The following is a 20,878-nucleotide window of genomic DNA, read 5'->3' on the forward strand; positions in this document are numbered from 1 at the left end:
TCTCAGAAGTCGAACATTTCGAGTTTCGGACGCCATAAACCCAAAAGTAAATACTTCCATTTTCTAACATGTCTTGGAAGTCAAACATGCCACGCAGCTTCTGCTGAGTGCAAGCTCTGGAGGCCTAGCCGTCGGCTGTTTTTAAACATTTCAGAATTCAAACAGTCTTCCAGAACGGATTACGTTCGAAAACCAAAGTACCACTGTATTGTTTTACCAAAACATATAAGGTAAAATTCTCAATTGGCAACTGCTCCCATGTTCTAGCCCTATGTTTTGCCCAAGAGACAACCCACTACCTTACTCTGGTTCTCTGAAGCCTCAGGGAAGCTGTGTCAGGCTCGACTTGCATTGGGAAATACTGTGGGAACCTGCCACTGAGCAGTATCAATTCCTTAAAATTTGACTGAGCTCTGCAGAAGGTACTTGTTTAAGTAGTCCTGGGTGGATGTAAGGAAATAACTTGTGCCTTTCGTCTAAATTATGCAGATCGTCCGGGTCTTGTCAGCGTCGAGAGAATAGAAAAGTGCCAAGAGGGCTTCCTCCTGGCATTTGAACACTACATTAATTACAGAAAGCATCACATTGCACACTTTTGGCCAAAACTGCTGATGAAAGTGACGGACCTACGAATGATTGGCGCCTGTCATGCTAGCCGCTTCCTGCACATGAAGGTGGAATGCCCAACAGAACTCTTTCCCCCTTTGTTCCTGGAAGTTTTTGAGGATTAAAAAGACTGGAGAGGTTCTCGAAAATCCTATAGCACTACTGGGTGTCTGTCATTTCATTCCATTGCCTAGTATTTTCTCTCTCTCTTTTTTTTGTCCATTTCCATTTTGTTCCACCTTGTTTTTTGTTTGGAGGATTATTTTTGATAGGCACGATTGATGATCTCCCTTCAATGCGGGTACTTGTGACAATTGCATTTGTGTGTGTGTGTGTGTGTGTGTGTGTGTGTGTGTGTGTGTCCTTTTGATGTGAATCCTTTGAAAGTTTGACATTGGAAATACAAATGAATCCGTTTCATTCACCAGCATTCAGGTGCTCATAAGCTCACACTCATCACTGCTTGGAGAGAGGTGGGGAAATAAGCTGAACTAGTAGGGAAACAAATAGATACTCAGATCTTTATATTTTTTAATTCTGCCATATTTTGTACAGTATTATCTCACTTTCAGGACACGAGGTATTTGCTACAATCTAGAAAGTGTTAGGCTCACCTAAGTACCAGCTGAAATCGATAGGACTTAACCATGCCTAACTTTCACCTGATTGCAACCATGGTTTTTAGTAGTTCTTAAGAGAGTGCATCTTAATTTAGCCAAAGACTTCCATAATTGCCATCATTGCTTTGAGATCAGAATGGGTATCTTACAAGTAAATAAATAAAACCTTTTGTATTTTAAAATCCTTTAAAAAAAAAAAAACCTAATAGGTCAATGCTCCAAAAAGTGCGGAAAGTCCTTCGTTTGTTCCTATTTTCCATATTTTATTGGGATGTGTGAACAAAAGTCACACCTACTAGAGTAAGAACTGACATTTGGAACCTACATTGCCCCAAGTCTTCTAAAACAAATTTGACTTCATGTTGCTAAATAGGGGAAATTGCTACATAGTCGTACCTTGGTTTTTGAACAGCTTAGTTTTGGCTCCGGAACACCGCAAACCCGGAAGTGAGTGTTCCGGTTTGCAAACGTTCTTTGGAACCTGAACATCCGACAGGGCTTCTGCGGCTTCCGATTGAGTGCAGGAAGCTCCTGCAGCCAATTTATACCCCAGATGGGCGGGGTATAAATAATAAATTATTATTATTATATTATAATCGGAAGCCGTGCCTTGGTTTTCAAACATTTTCGGAAGTCGACTGGACTTCCGGAACTGATTCTGTTCGACAACCAAGGTACGACTGTATTAATCATCCAGGCTGTTGGGGAGGAGCGGGAGAAACGCGATAACTTTGGGCTTGATCCATTCATTTCTTATGAGTGCAGGAACTCTGATAGGCACACCAAAAATATCCCCCTGTAAATTGAGGATGGGGAACTTGTGGTGGTCCTCCAGAAGACCCTTGGCCATGGTGGCCGGAGCTGCTAGGAGTTGGCACCCAGCAGCAAATGGAGGGCACAGCTTCTCCATCCCTGCTGCAAGGGCTACCTCACTAATTTCTATAGATGCAGAAAGCCCATAGGCACACACAAAATTTGAATAAGGCATTTCTGAGTGTGTGCGGGCACTTTCTGCATGTCTGATGACTTCTGTGACTCTGGATTGGGAGAATTTAAAGGAAGAGTCAGAATTTCTCTGAAAACTCAAGCATATAAATCAGGGGCAGCCCACATGGTGGCATCCAGCTGTTGTGGATCACAACTCTCATCAGCCCCAGCAAACATGGCCACCATGTCAGGAATTATGGGAGTTGGAGTCCGTGACATCTAGAAGGGGCCATGTTGGCTACTCCCAGAAACATAGGCAAGAGAAATTGACATAGCCCTAAAGTACAAATGCATTTGTTGTATTTGTAATTAAGACTCTACAACTTCATTCCAGCAATTTAATGACCATTCCCACAACCACAGTAGGGACTTCCTATCCATTCCTAGTGGCCTTCTTGACATTGTGGGCGGAATCTTGAGGTGAAAATGGGTTGTCTGAATGCTTTTCCGAGACCCAGATTCAAAAATCATTTGCAGGGGTGGGCTAAATTCATGGGCCACATCCACACCGTGTATTTAATCCACGTGGCTTCCTCTGAAGAATCCTGGGAACTGTAGTTTGCTAAGTGTGCTAGGAATTGCAGCTCTGTGAGAGGTAAATTACACTTCCAGGATACTTTGGGGAAAGCCGTGTGCTTTTAATGTGTGGTATAGATGTGACCACAGAGTATTTGAAATGACTGTCTCTCCTTTTATAGAAATCTGTATAAAACTGACCATAAAGGGAAAACAGCTTTAAAAGTTACGCCAACCAAGCCCTTTATACTTCATCCTTTTCCCTAGTTAAGATAATGGGTTGCATTTTCCTTTTTTTCCTCCCCCTTCCCTGAAAACAATTATTTCCCTCTGATATATTAGTAACGAACTGTGCAGGACAAGCTATCCTGCTGCTGTATTCTGTTAATCAAGAATCAGTGCACGTGGGGCTGTTCTGATGGTGATATTTAAACAGGCTAGATATGCAGTTCATGGAACACCTAACTTATTTGCTGTGAACTGCTCTCATTTTTTATATGATGCACCAGGTAGGCCCTTCCCCCCCCTTTTATTTTCATTTCCCAGTTCAGCTTATTCTCAAAGTACGCTTTTTGAATCCTTCCATCCTACCCTGTGCATTCACATATCAGTAAGCAACAAAGGCGATAGACCCTTTCACTGCCTCTCTACAATCACTCTCATAGTGACTGTAACCCGGGGCAAGGACCCCAGGAAACGTGAATCTAGTCTGTGCTGCAGCCAGCAGGGGCTTAGTGCCTGCACTTCTGAAACAAAAAGTTCCCATGCCACATAGCAAACTGCTTTGGCAATCAACATTAGTTCCAGAAGCGGCATTTGTTACGTCTTCTGTTGCAAGAAGACGACGACAATTCCACAAACCCTTGGGAGCCATGTCGGCCCAGAACAATCGCTAGAAGTCTAGACCCAGAGCACCATTGTATACTCTGGAAAAATTCTGTACTCAGGAAGACTTTCACTGTGGACAAAACGAGAACGGTAGAGTTCTTATCAGCCATGCTTCATTCCATTAGCAAAGGAAGTCTTTTGAGTGCTCATGCACCAAACTGTGTCATCACATGGTGGACATTAATCAAGTCCATGGCCCCGCAATCCAATACAGAGTTAGGTGTGCTTAAACTCACTGATTTCAATGACTTAGGTTAGGTTGTGATCCATGTTAGCAAATGGCTAAACATGCCGTATATATTTTTCACAGTCTATATGAATTTGGGGGTGGGGGTGGAGAATGAGAGGCTCCTAAACAGTCACAGAAGAAACAAAGGCATCACGTTTACTCCCTTTGTTTTTTAACTGCTGCAAAACAGAAGTCATTACAAAAGTTATTACTGCAAGAGTAATAACCCACATCCATAGTGAAAAGTGTTAACATAGATCAATTCATGAATGAGGCATCCAAGAGGTTGCATAATATTCTCTCGGGTGCCAGATACGTCTACAGAACCTAATATCACCTGTCTCCAGAGAGACGGTTGTTGCCATAAAAGAGACAATTGTGAGCTTTTGTGATGCCTTTTGTTTCATAAGCTTCTGATAGCATAAGAATATGCAAAGTTTCAAAGTAAGCTTCACCTGGTCTCTTTCACCAGCTTAAGTCGTTTGAAAATGCTTATCCAAAAATTCAATTGGATCAACTCAGGGAATTTTTTTTCTCCAAAAGATGAACAAATTCAAAATAGATCAACCATCTGCCCAGATAAATGTGTCTTGTCAAATACCTGCTTTACAAATATTACAGGCAAATACATCACAAGTTGGCACTGGCCCTCGTCAGCTTACTTAATAAGGAGATTAGTGGAGTTTGAAAGTACTGCAGTTCAATCTACACAAACATCCATCTTGCTTGCAAGGCCTATGGAAATAGATGTGGGTGAGCAGTACTTAAGGTGTCCTCCAGACCATGGGCTGCTGATACCTTCCTCATGGTTATTGCCTCCCATGGTCTGTAAACCTTTCCTGGCCTATTTTATACAAAACATAACCTCAGGCTGCAATCCTGTGCCCAGTTACCTGGAGTAAGCCCCACTGAATGCAATAGGACTTACTTTTGAGTAGACATGTATAGCATTGCACTGTTAGTAAAGCAGAAAACCACCCATGATTAGTACATCAGGCATGGCCAAACTTGGCCCTCCAGATGTTTTGGGATCCCTAGGTAACAGGACCGGTGGTCAGGGATGGTGGGAATTGTAGTCCTAAAACATCTGGAGGGCCAAGTTTGGCCATGCACAGTATAGATGGAGGACTTGTACCTTCCCTAACCCTACAGAATCAAGCATTTATGCTGAATTTCCATCATGATGCCCCAACTACTCCTTGGCCTTGCCGAATTCTTTTAGCAGATGCTAAACTGGGCAGTTGATGATATCAGAAATGCAGGCACTTCACAGTCCTGTCTTGGAAGTTTCCCTGTTTCTTCCCATTTCTCAGCACATATCATCAAGCACATGTGGGGAATGTGTGGCATAATCATCTGAATTCAGCATTGCTCAATATAAATTTCAAAGACTCGGGTCCCCAATTCAGAGAACACTTCATGCGGAGGAAACATGTAAATTTTAAAACTGGATTAATAGGGAACAAATGAGTAACGTGAAATGAAATACGGCAAGCATGTTGGGTCTGGGTGCATCCTTAAAGCCATTTAGTCAAGAGCTGTTTTTCTTGAAAGGCTTCAGTGCCCCAGACACACAAAGACAACTGTCTCCCTTCACATCTTTTAAAAGTAGCCCCAGGGTAATAAGATGAGAACCATTTGGCATTTTCTTGATCAAAATCCCACTTCCCAGTTCTTGCTTGAGCCATTAGCCATGGAGGCTGCTCCATTACCAAATGGGACGGCTGCCCCATCAATCTCAGTTCCTCCATGTCTTCTGTCTTACAACCGGTCCAGGGGCTGGTCTCGGCTACTTGCTTCTTCCACCTTAGGCTCCTACAAGTCTACCTCTGCCTTGTAGGGAGAGTCAGCAGGGAGGAGGATGGGGACAAAACCAAAATTAGTTAGCTCCACCTGTCATTAGCTTTTGCTCTGCCTACTGCTGGCTTCCTGCCTTTCACCCTCTTGGTCCTAGTGGGCAATAAGGGAAAATATATTAGGACAGTCAAACCTCGGTTCCCGAACACCTCCGTTATCATACGTTTCAGCTCCCGGATGCCGAAAACTCAGAAGTAAGTGTTCTGGTTTTTGAACTTTTTTTGGAAGCCGAACATCCGACGCGGCTCCCGCTTGAGTGCAAGAAGCTCTTGCAGCCAATCGGAAGCCACGCCTCTGTTGTTGAACGTTTCGGAAGCCAAACAAGATTCCAGAATGGAATACGTTCGACAACCGAGGTTTTCTGTACAGTATGCGCATTTTCCATAATGGTGCAAGCAGCGGCTTGTGGGTAGCCAGTTTAGGTCAGGGTGCAGGGTAAAACATGACCCTACTCACATTTTCTGCCTTCCAGCCCCTCCCAGCCCACCAATAAATTAATGCTGAAATCATATGCATGTTTACTCGCCAGCAAGTCCCATTCAGTTTGATGGCCCCTGCTCTCATGTCAAGTAGGTATAGGCTTACAGCCTGAAAGATCAATTTATCGGGCTCACCAGTGCTTTTTTCCTGGGGGTACGCATACCCCTAAACATTTTGTGAACCTTTGTACTTTTGTCCGTTTACTGTATTTATTTTTCCCGATTTGAACTATAAAATGGTGATTTTCTTGAGTCAAAATGAACATTTTTTTAGGGAGAAAAGCACTGAGGCTCACCTACTCTGGCCCAAAGTCCCAATCTGACTTTTAATACTTTCTCCAAACAAAATAGTCATCACACTCTGGAGGGATGTACCCAAAGGTTCCTTTGCAGTAAAGGAAAAGCCTTCCAGCCCAGCCAACTGGCCCCATTGCACATCCAGCTCCACAACTTTCCCATTGTTTTCTAAGGGCTGAGGAACACCCTTTCCGCCATTTGCAACAAGGAATCCCTCTGTTCATATGGAGCATTTCCCATATAGGATGAGAACGGGAGGCACAGAGCTGCAGGTGGCACTTTAGGACTACTGTCCAACATCATAGGTCACTAGTTCTTTGTTACTCAGTATTCTAAAGCACCTTCTAGACAAAAACGTTAAGTGGTAGTTGGTTAGCAATGCACACTATGCTTCAGAGACACTTAAGGCTGCAACTCTAAGCATGTCTACTCAGAAGTAAGTCCTACTTAATTCAATGGGACTCACTAGGTAAGTGCAGCCCAATTCACTTAAGTTACCATCAAGTCATCAATCACAACTCGATAGCCATTTTGTACTTCGGAGACGGTCTAGCAAAATGTAAGGGTGTTAAATCCTTATTTCAGTCACTCCGGTTTTTTACATTTGTAGCTCCACAGGCTTTTTCAGCGATTTCACTGTTCATTTACACCAGGGAGAGAGAGCAGAATTGGGACCTATGTTTGAGTCCTTAGTTTGTTTAAATATGTGTGGGGTATTTTTTTTAAAAAAATGAACATAGTCCTCAGTCCTGCCAAGGTTGGTAAACTATAAGGTTTTGTCAAATCATGGCCAGCGTCTTGGGTAGATTTCAGAACCGACTACTCATAATGGCAAATCCTACACCCAGTATTTTTTTCTGTGTGGGTTGAGCCTTTTGGCAGAACACAACAAAGATGATTTTTTACACTGCACAGCGTTTATTTCTGCTTGTTGACAGTGCCACATGGCTCTCAATTTTGCGTTCTGCTCTAGGTATAGTAGCAAGTGGAGTGTTCTCTATATGAAAAAAACTCCTTATTAAAAAAAAGTGTCATCTTTACTATTTCTTGCTCTAAACAAACAGATGTTTAAGCTGCAATGGGTTTGTGTTGCAACTGAGTTCTGTAATTTCTTGACAATGTATTTATATGGTGAGATAGCAGTTTCTTAAAAGTAACAACACTGTGCCAAAATACAGATGTCGGAATTTAGACATTGGACATTTGTGATTTTATCTTTGTGCTAAATAATCACTCCATCGCAGAGCGGAGCACAGAAAAGGAGAAGCAAAATCAAAACGGGATTGGAAGGAAGATTACTCTTCCGGAATCTGCCTGGACAAAGCTACTGACTGCAAGAGGAGCGTGTCATTGCTAGTGATGTTATCTTTATGCTATGGAACTCTTAACTTGTAGGTGTCATACGGATTTCTAATCGCTGCATAAATCATAAGCAAAACCAACCAGTCTTATGGTTTTCAGAAATAGCTTGCAAGGCTAACCCTTTCCCCACTGTCAGCAATGAGAATCAAAACCAGGGAAGACGCATCCATTTTTTGCTTTGTTTGAAAAAGTCAGTTTGTTCTAGGTCAGGGCTGGGGAATCTCTGGCTTTCCTGATGTTCACGGACTCCAGCTCCCAGTAGCCTCAGAGAGCACAGTCAAGAACGATAGGAGCTGGAGTCCATCCACAAGCGAAAGGCTGAAGTTTCTCGGTCCCTCACCTAGGTGATAAGAATTTTAGACTGTTTGGTTCACCAACATTTTCCCGCTCTGCTAAGGACCTACTGGGTGACCTTGGGCAAGTCACTTGTCTCTCAGCCTTATATTCCAGAATTGCCCCTTGCCTCGCACGGTTGTTGAGAGGTTTGGGAGACAAAACATTGCAAGGACACTGTGCCCTGAGATGTGCTACGTTAACAAGCAAGTTTTCTTCGCCTGCCTTTTTGCAACTCTGGAGACAGCAAAGACCTATGTGAGAAGTTTTGGTTTGTCCTGTTATTATTGTAACTTTATTCAAATAACTAGATTTATCAGATACTCCCTTTTGATACTACTACGATATGACCCTTATATAAATTTTTATAGAGACACGATATCCTAGAGCGGTAGAGGTTTATTTTCCACGTAAAATATTTAAAACAAAGCGAGCACATTTATTTTAAAAACAAAAATAATGTTGCTTTTTAAAAAAATAAAATTTAAAAAATCACAATGACAAAAAAGGTATGGCCTTTTCTCACAAAGTTTTTACTGTGTTGTATAAATGTTAGCAAATGCAAAGAGAGTCTGCATTGCTTGTGTGTATTGATCCACATTCAACGATGTCGCCTTCAAAAGCAATATTGTGCAAGTAATAAGCTGTTTGTGACTGTCTATTTGCACAGTTTACCTAACTTTTAAAAGCGAACCCTTATTTATGCACAAGACAATCAAATGTAAATCTACATCGCGGTGTGGATTGAATTGATGTAAATTACTGAGCACAATGTTAAACATTAAAAAGACACTTTATTTAATTACACTAGTGTTGGATAAGATCATATCAGGGCATGAATGAGTAATTTCCCCTCTTGTTTCTTTATGTTCTTAATTTTAAAATTCCTCAAAATGGCTTCACACACCCCCCCAATATAATACTATATTCTTTACAAAATAAAATTAGGAAAGATTCTGGTGGGTTTTAGAGTTGCCCTTTCTGTGTTTTGGATTCATGCCCTGAGGCTGTTTGAAGTTACATGAATTTATTTGAAAGACAGAGAATTCTGGAATAGGATTTTTTTTATTATTAAAAAAAAATGTTTTGTTTTGTTCTGTTCTGTTCTGTTTTCCAAACAGTGTTAAGTGATATGCTAGATGGGTAATATTTTTTCAGCCTAAGCTATATTAAAATATGTGATCACAAATGTTTTAAACTATCTGAAGAGAAAATTTGTATATTTGGGGGAAGAATATAATTTTTACATAGCTTTTGTATGCAGATATTAATATGTAATTATGACTATAGTGGGCATAGATTACTGTGTAAGCTTGAATTCTAAAAAGAAAAAATCTTATAACTGATCAGTGGTTGGAGTCTCCGTTTCTTCTTTAAGGAGTTTAAAATCAGCTTGTTGGAGTGCTTGAGGACTTTTAAGCATCTCCTACCAGCACCAATGTGATGCTGCCTGGATGGAAACCCAAATGGTGCAACGCTCCCTGCTGCATCATTCTTTTAAATGTCTTGCTGCACCATTCAGGTGGGGCCGGGGACCAAACCACTGAGCCTCTTGGGCTTGCCGATCGGAAGGTCGGCGGTTCGAATCCCCACGACGGAGTGAGCTCCCATTGCTCTGTCCCAGCTCCTGCCAACCTAGCAGTTCGAAAGCATACCAGTGCAAGTAGATAAATAGGTACCGCTCTGGTGGGAAGGTAAACGGCATTTCCGTGCGCTGCTCTGGTTTCAGTCACGGTGTTCCATGGCGGCTTAGTCATGCTGGCCAGATGACCCGGAAAGTTGTCTGTGGACAAACGCCAGCTCCCGCTATGTTGAGCTGCACAAATAGTGGAGCTGTACTCTTGCACTTGGATTCACGTGCAGCCTTCAGTTAGTGGACAGTTTGCGTACACACCAGCTGAGCTGCACACGTCAACACGTCTTTCACACAGGCACATGCACCTGTGCTCAGGGTAATTGGTGAGCAAGCTAAAGAAGGTTGCTTCAGCCTGCGCCAGTTTCTCACTCACACATTGGAAAAAGGTTTGTCCCAAGGTTGGGAAGTCTCTCGAGCCTTGAGACACAATATTTTTTTAAAAAATGCATGTGTGTGTGTGTGTGAATCCCACACTGTTCTTATAACAAGGGCTGGGCAAAGGAGGTCTTCTCTCACTTCCTCAGGCCACCAAAGTGGGAGGGCATTTTTGGAAAAATTCTCAGGGAGACTCACAAAAGCACACAATTTTTTTGAGGAAGAGGGAGGTTCCCAAGAAAAAGGGGCAACTACATTTTTTGCTTCTGTTTACAAGTGACTGGAATATGTGGCTATACATAATATAATTTCAGAAGCACCATGGGCAGAAAAAGTTGGTTCAGGTCTTACACTCCAGAGCAGGAGTAAACAAGCTTGCTCCATCTTCCATGGGGCAACCTTTTAGATATCTGAAGGTGGCTATCCTATTTCCTCTCAGTGTCCTATCCAGGTTAAACGTACCCAGTTCCCTCAACTGTTCCTCATAAGGCTTGGTTTCCAGACCCTTGATCATCTTGGTTGCCCTCTTCTGTACACATTCAAAATCTTTCTTAAATTGTGGTGCCCAGAATTGGACACAGCACTTCAGGTGTGATCTGACCAAAGCAGAATAGAGACATTATACAGTGGTACCTTGAGTTAAGTACCGTAGATTCTGGCATATTAGGCGGCTGGGTGTATAAGACGACCCCTCAAAATTTGCTGTTCAATTTTAGAGTTTTAGAGTTATAGAGTTTGAGCGCCGCCAGGGGCAGAACGCGCACCCCTCCGCTGCCTCTTCCATCGCAGCAGCAGCATCCCAAGGCGAGGCGTTTGGCGGGTGGGCAGGCGAGCGCCACGCTCGGAAGGACTTTCCGTGTCCCCTTCTGTGGGGAGGGAGGAAGAGCGATGGCAGAAGGGGCGCCTCTGCTCACCGGCTCCCTCTCCTTCCCAATGCGTATACCCGGTGTATAAAACAACCCCCGACTTTGGGGGTGATTTTCCAGGGATAAAAAGTTGTCTTGTACGCCAGAACATATGGTACTTAATTTGTTCCGGAGGTCCGTACTTAACCTGAAACTGTTCTTAACCTGAAGCACCACTTTAGCTAATGGGGCCTCCTGCTGCCGCCGCACCGCCGGAGCACAATTTCTGTTCTCATCCTGAAGCAAAGTTCTTAACCCAAGGTACTATTTCTGGGTTAGCGGAGTCTGTAATCTGCAGCGTATGTAACCCAAGGCACCACTGTACTTCTGTCTATGCCTCCTAGAATAGCATTAGGTTGGGGGTTTTTGCTGCTGCATCACACTATTGACTCGTGATAAGCGTGTGGTCTACTAAGCCCCCTAGATCCTTTTCACGTGTACAAAGCAGCAAATATTTTCTAGAAATTTTATTGCCATTTTCTGTATTTCAGGACACATTTAATGGCTTCCGTTTGATATGTTCTCCCGATCTTCTAAGTTAAAAATATACATAGGGGCTGTTTAGCAGCTTATGTATTGACATAATCAGTTTGATCTCTCGTGGGCAACGCTTTAACATTTCTTTTGTGCACTTTGAAACAGAAATTAGCACTCAAGGAGGACTAATGTTATTGAAGTCACACTAAGCGGCCTAGGCATTCTTGCCATTAGCCTGAACTCCCACATTCTCTACAAAGTATTTCAACTAATACAAATAGACCTGCCAATCAGTGCTAGAACTTATTGTGGGGGGAAGTGGCCAGCCCAATTGTCTTTTGCAAGCTCCCCCACCCACGCCCACCACTCATTACAACTAAGGTACAGCCCAGTATAAAGTAAGCATAGCATACATAGTGTGTATATGTGAAAAAAAACAGTATCAGGCTCTGAGGAATCAGAAGAAAGGCTATGCAGTCCTGATACTATACAACTTTTAGGGACGTTTTTAATGTTTCATGTTTTATTACACTGAGGTCCAGCGCCGAGGCCCTTCTGGCGGTTCCCTCACTGAGAGAAGTGAGGTTACAGGGAACCAGGCAGAGGGCCTTCTTGGTAGTGGCACCCGCCCTGTGGAACACCCTCCCATCAGATGTCACGGAAATAAACAACTATCTGACTTTTAGAAGACATCTGAAGGCAGCCCTGTTTAGGGAAGTTTTTAATGTTTGATCTTTTATTGTATTTTTAATATTCTGTTGGAAGCCACCGAGAGTGGCTGGGGAGGCCCGGCCAGATGGGCGGGGTACAAGTAATTTGTTGTTGTTGTTTGTTGGAAGCCGCCCAGAGTAGCTGGAGCAACCCAGTCTGATGGGTGGAGTATTTTATTATTATTATTATTATTATTATTATTATTATTACTACTACTACTACTACTACTACTACTACTACTAAACTACTATTGAAGGAAGGTGAGGACAGGTGACCCCACCTAGGCCCGAAGTCACACCCCCCCCACTCAGTAATCACACCAGGCCTCAAAACTGTCCAAAATTCCCTTTGTCTTCTAAAAATCCACAGCTATAGCTTTTCTGTGGATTCTCACAAGATGCTGGTACATAGGCAAAATGTTATTCTTTTATCAGCACGAGAAGGCTTCAAAAAGCTAATGAATAGGCTCTGTTCAAAGCAGGCCTGAGAACTGAATCTTATCTCATTCTAGTTGCAACTTCTTGGACATGCTGAACTGCTCCTGGGAAGGGTGCCGAGAGTCCACAATAGTCCCAAGACAGCTTTCTGTTCATGCTCAGAGGAACTCATGGGCAGGACTCTGGAAGAAGGAGGAGAAAGGGGGAGGGAACTGGAAGGGGAATATATGCTCTGTGCACATGACTGTGAACCCGTGCATGCTTTTTGTGAACTATCACACTTGCTCCTTCTACCAGTTCATGGATGGTAGAAATAAAGCCTTTTCTCCGAAACTATTCCTTGAGTGTCTGTTGGCTCCCACTTCCCTTTCCCGGGCGCAATATTTTTCCCACCCGGGGGCAAAGCCTCATAAGGCTACACTATAAGCTGCCAGAAGACCAGTATTGCCCACTGCATTCATAATAAATACAATAAAACCCAACTGCTGCAGGGAAGGGGTGAAGCAGTGCTCTGGAACAACAAAACAAATCTCTCAGCGGCAGCACCGTCTTCATCAAAATGCATAAATGCAGGTCCAAACTGATTCCTCTGCAGAACCACCTGCCTGTAAGGCATTCTGACTTCTATTATTTATGTTGACACCCCCACTTTAAAATAATAAAAACTGTGTATGCGGCTAGGATCCTATTCAGCAGCCAGACCAATCCATAAGTCTCATTTTCACTGTATAGATTAGGGCTGTTTGGAACCAATTAACAGTTGGAACTCACAGCCTTCAAAGATTCTACTATGTGACCTAACCACTCGGCCAGTACTATTTCCCGGCTGTTTGCAAAAGGATGTGCTTCGTAACCTCATTTTACTGTTCCCCCACTTTCCAAAAACACAGTAGGTAGCACAGCCAAACGCATTAACAGCTCTGGAGGCCCGCCAATTGTTACAAGCATTTTCTGAGCTCACACTATATCAGAGCACAACAGCGAGGTTCCTTCCGTGTGCAAGGACAAGGTTAACCAAGTCAGCTGGAAGTTGAAAAGTAATACAGTCTAGGATGCAGCGAGATCTGCAAAGCTGAATTAAGCATTTTGCGGCTTTGAGCGCCTTTGAGAAACCTCAGCCAGATCCAAAATGCATCTCCTTCCTTGCTTATGCAATAGAACTGTTCGAAAACGTAAACTGCAATTCGCATCAGAAGTGGATTTAAGGGAACATAACTAGTTCAGTTGCAGCAGGCTTACGCACGCTCCATCAACTTTGGGGGGGGGGCAGAAACAGAGCCCCCATGCAAAATGATCACCATATATATTGCACAAAAATGAAGATCCCCTACTATAACTGATTGGTTAAGATAATTCCTTCCAGTAGCACCTTAAAGACCAACTAAGTTAGTTCTTGGTATGAGCTTTCGTGTGCATGCACAGATAGTATCTGAAGAAGTGTGCATGCACACGAAAGCTCATACCAAGAACTAACTTAGTTGGTCTTTAAGGTGCTACTGGAAGGAATTTTTTTATTTTGACTATGGCAGACCAACACGGCTACCTATCTGTGATTGGTTAAGGAAAACTATCTTAATGATAAAACTTGCATATGAGAGAAACACAGTATTTAATAATCCTGAAAACAAACTTGTTTTCGCATTTCTGGAATGACAAAATAAATGGTGATATTTTTCCTGTTAATTTATTCATGGCAATCTGGAGGTTTTGTTATGCTGTGCCTCACTCCTTTTCATATATATTTCCCCCCCCCCTTTCTGTTATTTTATATTTCACTTGTTTTCCTTTTTTTTACATAAGATATTTGATATATAATGTTTTTGCTACATATTGTCATAACATAATACTAATAAAAAACAAAAAAACAGAAATAATAAATAAATAACAAAACCCCTCCTCAATTTACATAGAAAATTATGGCAAATACCCTTGTCTATCTAAAAGAGAATAAAGAAGAGAACATATACAGTATTAATGTTTGCAGCTTTTCATTAATTTAATATATTGTTTTGTAGTGCTGTCACTATGTAGTGCTATTTGGATGTTAAAAAAACAAATTATGGCCTTTCCAAGATGGCAGAATTGTGTATTTTTTTAGAATGGAAAAGAAGAATCCAAATAATGTATAACACATAAAATGTGTAACAGCACATAAAATTTTAGTTGCACAACTTTCTAATACAAGTTCCTGCCCCCTTTTCTAACTTGGTTGTTTTCCTTATAGTTCACCACATTTCTTCAGCTGCTGAAGGTTTAATAAACTACAGTATTAAAAAAAAAAACACACACAACAATTTTTCTGTCCTATAAAAAGAGCAAAGATTCTTACTGATTACTGCAAGAAAGCTCTCCAAACAGGCTTTCAAAATATCTGTGTGTTATTCTTGACCATCACCATAAAATGCTCAAGTTCATTACAGAAATAGTTTGGAGATATGTAGGTTTTCTCTAGCGCACAAATTATAGTCATTGAATGAAAATTACAGAGGGTATCCACTGAGCTGAGGAGCAACTGGAGACTGAATATTTGTCTGGTTGAGGCCTGGACCTTGACTGACACATAACAAGCTGGGTCAAGTCTAAAGGCTGCTATGAAACAGACTGGAAGCCGTCATCTAGCAAAAATGCCACTTGACTAAAACAAGATAAACCCTCCAAAGCACATCCATCAACACACTTTCAGGCAAAGTGGTTTCCAAATGTGTCCGAAAACACTCGAAAATGGTGCTTTACTCACATCACCAATAATTTTTCAGAAATGCATCAGGTAAGACAAAAGTGTTCAAGGTCTGATCCTCCGAAAAGTACTGTACTCAGTCACAGTTGAACAAATAAAACATATAGGTGTTCCTATGGCTAATGGAAACCATCAAGGGTCTTAATTCAAGTAAATGGCGTTTCCGTACACTCTGGTTTCCGTCACGGTGTCCCTTTGTGCCAGAAGCGGTTTAGTCATGCTGGCTACATGACCCAGAAAGCTGTCTGTGGACAAACACCGGCTCCCAAGGTCTGAAAGCGAGATGAGCGCCACAAACCCATAGTTGCCTTTGACTGGACTTAACCATCTAGGGGTCCTTTACCTTTTAATTCAAATAAAGCAATGCTTATTTTGGAATAGTTGTGAGAGTTTATGAGCAATTTGCTCTAGATCAAGGCAGGAGAATCATTAGCCTTCTAGAAGTTGCTGCTCTACAAATTCTGTCATCTCTAACCATTGGCCATGTTGACTGGGGTGCCAAAGGTCTCAATTAACTGTTTTTGCCTTGCTTCAAAGCAATTCTAGAACCTTCTTTGGGAAATTCCTGGCAAATAGCCGCACTCAGTGCTTTCCACCCCTCTAAAAAATGTTTAGGGGGTACTCTCATTTTGATTCAAGAAAATCACCATTTTATAGTTCAAATCGGGAAAAATAAATACAGTAAATACAACAAAACTGACCAATCACCGTGCTAGATTCCAACTCCTACTTCACACATTAAACACTCGTTTCCGTCTGAGACTCAGGAAACCACATGATGAGAAATGAGGCCGCAATCAGGGGTAGCAAGGGAACTGACGATTCATCATGCTAGAGAAGAAACTAAAAAATTTAAAATTTTTTGTTTCTTCTACCGTTAGATTCATAAAATGTTTAGGGCAGGCATGGCCAAACTTGCCCCTCCAGCTGTTTTGGGACTACAGTTCCCATCATATCTGACCACAGGTCCTGTTAGCTAGGGATGATGGGAGTTGTAGTCCCAAAACAGCTGGAAGGCCAAGTTTGGCCATGCCTGGTTTAGGAGTATGTGTACCCCTGCATCCCACCCCCACCCCCAGAAAAGCAGCACTGGACACGCACTAATTTCAACAGAGGGGCTACAGGTTTCGTTCCTTGAAGCTGCTCACACAATCCATGGGACTCTACAACTGCTTGGGGTTGTCCTGTCATCCGACAGAGGAGAATGCCTGAAGTTAACTCAGAAGGGACTGCTGCCGCTGCCCTTCCACACACTCCAGTGTCTGCTGCCTGAAGCATCCACCATATTTTCCCTATCACCACATCTTTGAAGGGGCTTCAGCTGCCACATTTCCATGTGGTTTCAAAGCAATATTTTAACAACATCATTACGTTCTGATCAAAGGCAATTGGATTATAGTGATTTCTATGGGTTATGTATGTGCTGGGTGGAACCTCCAAGAAAGCAATAGGGGGCAGAAGTGCACAGTGGTCGAACCATGGACTCTATCCTGCACATGACCTAGCGCTCTTTCTGTGAGATCTGAAGCAGATATAAGGCTTCTGTTCCCTAGTGTGCATATTAAATTACAGTGGTACCTCGGTTGTTAAACGTCTCAGAAGCTGAACGTTTTGGTTTTCAAATGCCGAAAACCCGGAAGTAAATGCTTCTGTTTTCGAACATGCCTTGGAAGTTGAACAGCTTCTGAGGTGCATTTCTCAATTTTCTGAGTTGAATTTGCCTACTGCACATTGTGCCCAAGTTGTCAAATATTTCGGAAGTCTAACAGTCTTCCAAAATGGATTACGTTCGACAGCTGAGGTACCACTGTACATGGATTTGGGAAAAAATGCTTCTCCAGGCAATATGACAAAGCTGATTAAAATGCCAAATTAATCTTCTCAACGTGTTTTTATATCGTAATTTTATCCTGTGAACTGCCCTGAGACCTGTGGCTATAGGGCAGTATAGTTGTTGTTGTGGTGATGGTTGTGGTGATGGTGGTGGTGGTATAGTTGTTTTTGTTGTTTCTTGAGCAAGAAAAAAGTCTGGGAAGAATTTTTCTCCATTTATAACCACACAAACATGTGAGTGTGCATGAAACAAATATTGATTCAGCGTTATTCAATTACCTGAAGGATCCATCGACAAGAGAAAGTGATATTTTCCAGCCAAGGCGATAAACAGGAACAGTTGGAGTGTGTTGGGTCCATTATAGATGTATCTGGAGAGAGAACAATGTGGGAAACATTTTTATCTCATGCTGTGTGCTCTTCGTCTCTCCACCACTGAGCTCAATTCTAGGCCATTTCGTCTGACATTGCTTCAGGGCAAAAATCATGGAAAGACCAACGCATGGGACACGCAACCAGTAAACAATCTGAAGATGGTAGAAGAAGAGTTTGGATTTGATATCCCGCTTTATCACTACCCTAGGGAGTCTCAAAGCGGCTAACATTCTCCTTTCCCTTCCTCCCCCACAACAAACACTCTGTGAGGTGAGTGAGGCTGAGCGACTTCAGAGAAGTGTGACTAGCCCAAGGTCACCCAGCAGCTGCATGTGGAGGAGCAGAGACGCGAACCCGGTTCACCAGATTACGAGTCTACTGCTCTTAACCATGACACCACACTGGTAGTACAATTAATGCCAGTAAACTTGGTCCAAAGTTTTCCTGTGCTTTCCCCCTCATCGACTGTCATAGGACTGTCAAAGGGGAGATCTTCCTACACCACAGGTTTTCAACCAGGGTGCCATGGCACCCTGGGGTGTCTTAACTGATGCTCAGGGGTGCCGCAGGCAACATTGGCCTCTGTCCCTCTTTCCTTCCCTCCATTCCTCTGATACCTTCTCATGTCTCTGCCCCCCAAAGGCTTGCACAACTGTTTGTTGCAGCAGCCTTGGCTACAAGCTCCCCAGGGGAATGGCGCCTCTGGGAAATGGGGATGGGGCATGGGGATGCTTCCCAGGCCCCTGTAGGGCAGTGCGGGGAGGCACCTCTCTTTGGGGCAGAGGGGAAGCTCAGAGACCAGGGGGCCTGCCCAGAGGTCTCCCAAGAAGAGGAGGCTGAGGGAACACAAGGGAGGGTATTCAAAAAGGGGTGAGGGGCTGCTGGCTCCTGAGCCCCACAGGGGTTCAAAAAGGGGTGACAGAACTGGGCTCCTGAACCCCACAGGGGTGCTGCAGGAAGAATATAGTTGGTCAAGGGAGCCATGGACCCAAAAAGGTTGAAAACCTCTGTCCTACACAATAGCATGCATTCTGGATTTCCGGATTGGGTCCATTTTGTATTGGAAATGACTGTGCCTTTTCCAGACCTTGTTACTTGGGGCAACTAGATTTGGGCATCGGAACCAAAGTGTGGGCGAGTTATTGATTTGCAGAATTGCATTGGGGTATTTCTGCATTCTTATGCCTTCCCTAATGCTTATTAATATTATATTTACCTATGGCAATCTTCAAACCCACCTACTTTGTACTTTAAAGAGTCTTTTGTTCCACTCTCTTAGATGGGCTCTCAGTCATTCATCGTGAGCTTCCTTAAAAACCATTTGCCACAATTACACTGCCGTTGGGGAAATGGCATTGCTATTATTTTGTCAGGTAATAACCGTTATTAAAAAATAACAACAGCGGTGATTTTTTCCTCAGAGGTAATAACTATTGGACTATATTGTCATCATGTGAGCAATAATTTTTTTGTGTCAAGAGGAAAACTAAATTGACAAAAGCTGCGTGTAACGGGGGAGAGGAATGTCGTAAGACTCACAGTACAAGCTGTTGCCCATTGACTCCAATGTACTGTAAGTCCCATCATCTTCAGTGGGGTGTAAATATGTTTAGAACACCAGTCTTGCAGCGCATTCTTTGATGTGTCGACTCAAAAGTAAGCCCTACTGAGTGCAATGCGACTTACTCCCAGGCAAATGTGTCTAGGATTGCAGATTTAATGGCTCTGAATCTCGCTGTGAGAAACAGCTGTTCTCAAACAAGTTTATGTCACATAGACGCCATTTACCGAGTGGCAACTTACAGAGGTGCGAGTCCGGTGTTGTGGGAAGTTGTCTGCATTCTACCCTCCCCTGAGCCATCAGCTATTTTTCAGCTGTGGCAACCTGTTAAAATCCTCACCAGATGCAGCAGATGACTGCTTACCCACATGTCCTGAATGTGCACATTGAGAAGTAACTGCTTCGGCTCTGTGCAGATATTCCTAGCTATGCCAGGGGTCTGTGTGGCATGATTCTACCAGCTAGTCCCAACCCTTCCGAGCACTCATGTGTTGGGTGGCACAGTGACCTCCAAGCACACTGCAAAATAGAGGGAGGAGACTCTTGAGAGTCCCATGGACTGCAAGAAGATCAAACCTATCCATTCTTAAGGAAATCAGCCCCGAGTGCTCACTGGAAGGAAGAAGATGAAGAAGAAGGGTTTGGATTTGATATCTTGCTTTATCACTACCTGATACCTGAAGCTGAGGCTCCAATACTTTGGCCACCTCATGAGAAGAGAAGACTCCCTAGAAAAGACCCTGATGTCGGGAAGGATTGAGGGCACAAGGAGAAGGGGACAACAGAGGGCGAGATGGTTGGACAGTGTTCTCGAAGCTACTAACATGAGTTTGACCAAACTGCAGGAGGCAGTGGAAGACAGGAGTGCCTGGTGTGCTCTGGTCCAGGGAGTCACAAAGAGTCGGACACAACTAAACGACTAAACAACAACAACATGTGCAAGCCACTATGTGCACAAGCCGTCGAGCTAGCACATCAAATGGTAGCACTAGCTGCCACGATTAAAAAAAGATGCCCTTCTGTGTCAAGATATGACAAATATTTGCACAGCGAACTTAAACAATGATTCTCTGAACAGGGCACATTCTACCATATGTGGTGGACATGCAAGATAATGAAAGTACATTGGAAAATGATTTATAATGAGTTGGGGGGGGGAGGTTTAAAATAACTTTTGTGGAAAAAACAGAAGCTTTTTAATTAGGAATTTTAGGTCCAGAAATACCAAAGGAGCAGAAAAGACTATGCATGCAACAACAACTGCAAGGATACTTCTGGCCCAGAGGAATGGTTAACAAAGATGATGGACTATGCCGAAATGGCAAAAATGACTGGGAAGATCAGAAACCAAGAAGACAATAAATTTAACAAAGAATGGGGAAAATTTATAAGCTATTTAGAAAAATACTGTAAACAATTAAAAACATTGACAGGATTTTAACACCTGCAATGTAACAAAAACTATGATAACAATTCAGTTTGAAGGAAATATGGAGAACATTATACGATGCAGCTGGAAAAAGAATAACTATGGAACCCATGGAGGGGTGGAGGGAAATCTAGGGATTCAGAGAATCCTATTTGTATATGATTATGATTTACATATGAATGCAAATGTAAAATCGAATAAAAGTATTTAAAAAAATAAAATAAACAA

At 42.8% G+C, this 20,878-nt stretch overlaps 2 protein-coding genes across 10 annotated transcripts in view; one reads left to right on the plus strand and one right to left on the minus strand.

The window, feature by feature from the left end:
• Positions 1 to 9,520, plus strand: part of THRB (thyroid hormone receptor beta) — a 194,383-nt gene extending 184,863 nt beyond the window's left edge. For 5 of the 6 annotated variants that reach the window (XM_081164821.1, XM_081164824.1, XM_081164820.1 and 2 more), the window contains one exon: positions 490 to 9,520. In XM_081164821.1, coding sequence (XP_081020947.1) covers positions 490 to 731 — 242 coding nt within the window. In that variant the 3' untranslated portion in view covers positions 732 to 9,520. The remainder of the gene's footprint in view (positions 1 to 489) is intronic. The other variant, XR_014000945.1, reaches the window with a different exon arrangement.
• Positions 1 to 20,878, minus strand: part of LOC308570194 (uncharacterized protein) — a 92,564-nt gene that overhangs the window by 57,974 nt on the left and 13,712 nt on the right. For all 4 annotated transcript variants that reach the window (XR_014000962.1, XR_014000963.1, XR_014000964.1 and 1 more), the window contains exon 2: positions 17,565 to 17,656. Coding sequence is in view for 1 of the 4 variants with exons in the window: in XM_081165010.1 (XP_081021136.1) it covers positions 17,565 to 17,656 (92 nt within the window). In the remaining 3 variants the exon portion in view is untranslated. The remainder of the gene's footprint in view (positions 1 to 17,564; positions 17,657 to 20,878) is intronic.

The sequence above is a fragment of the Podarcis bocagei genome (genome assembly GCF_964188305.1).
Source record: "Podarcis bocagei genome assembly, chromosome: 12".
NCBI classification, from domain to species: Eukaryota; Metazoa; Chordata; class Lepidosauria; order Squamata; family Lacertidae; genus Podarcis; species Podarcis bocagei.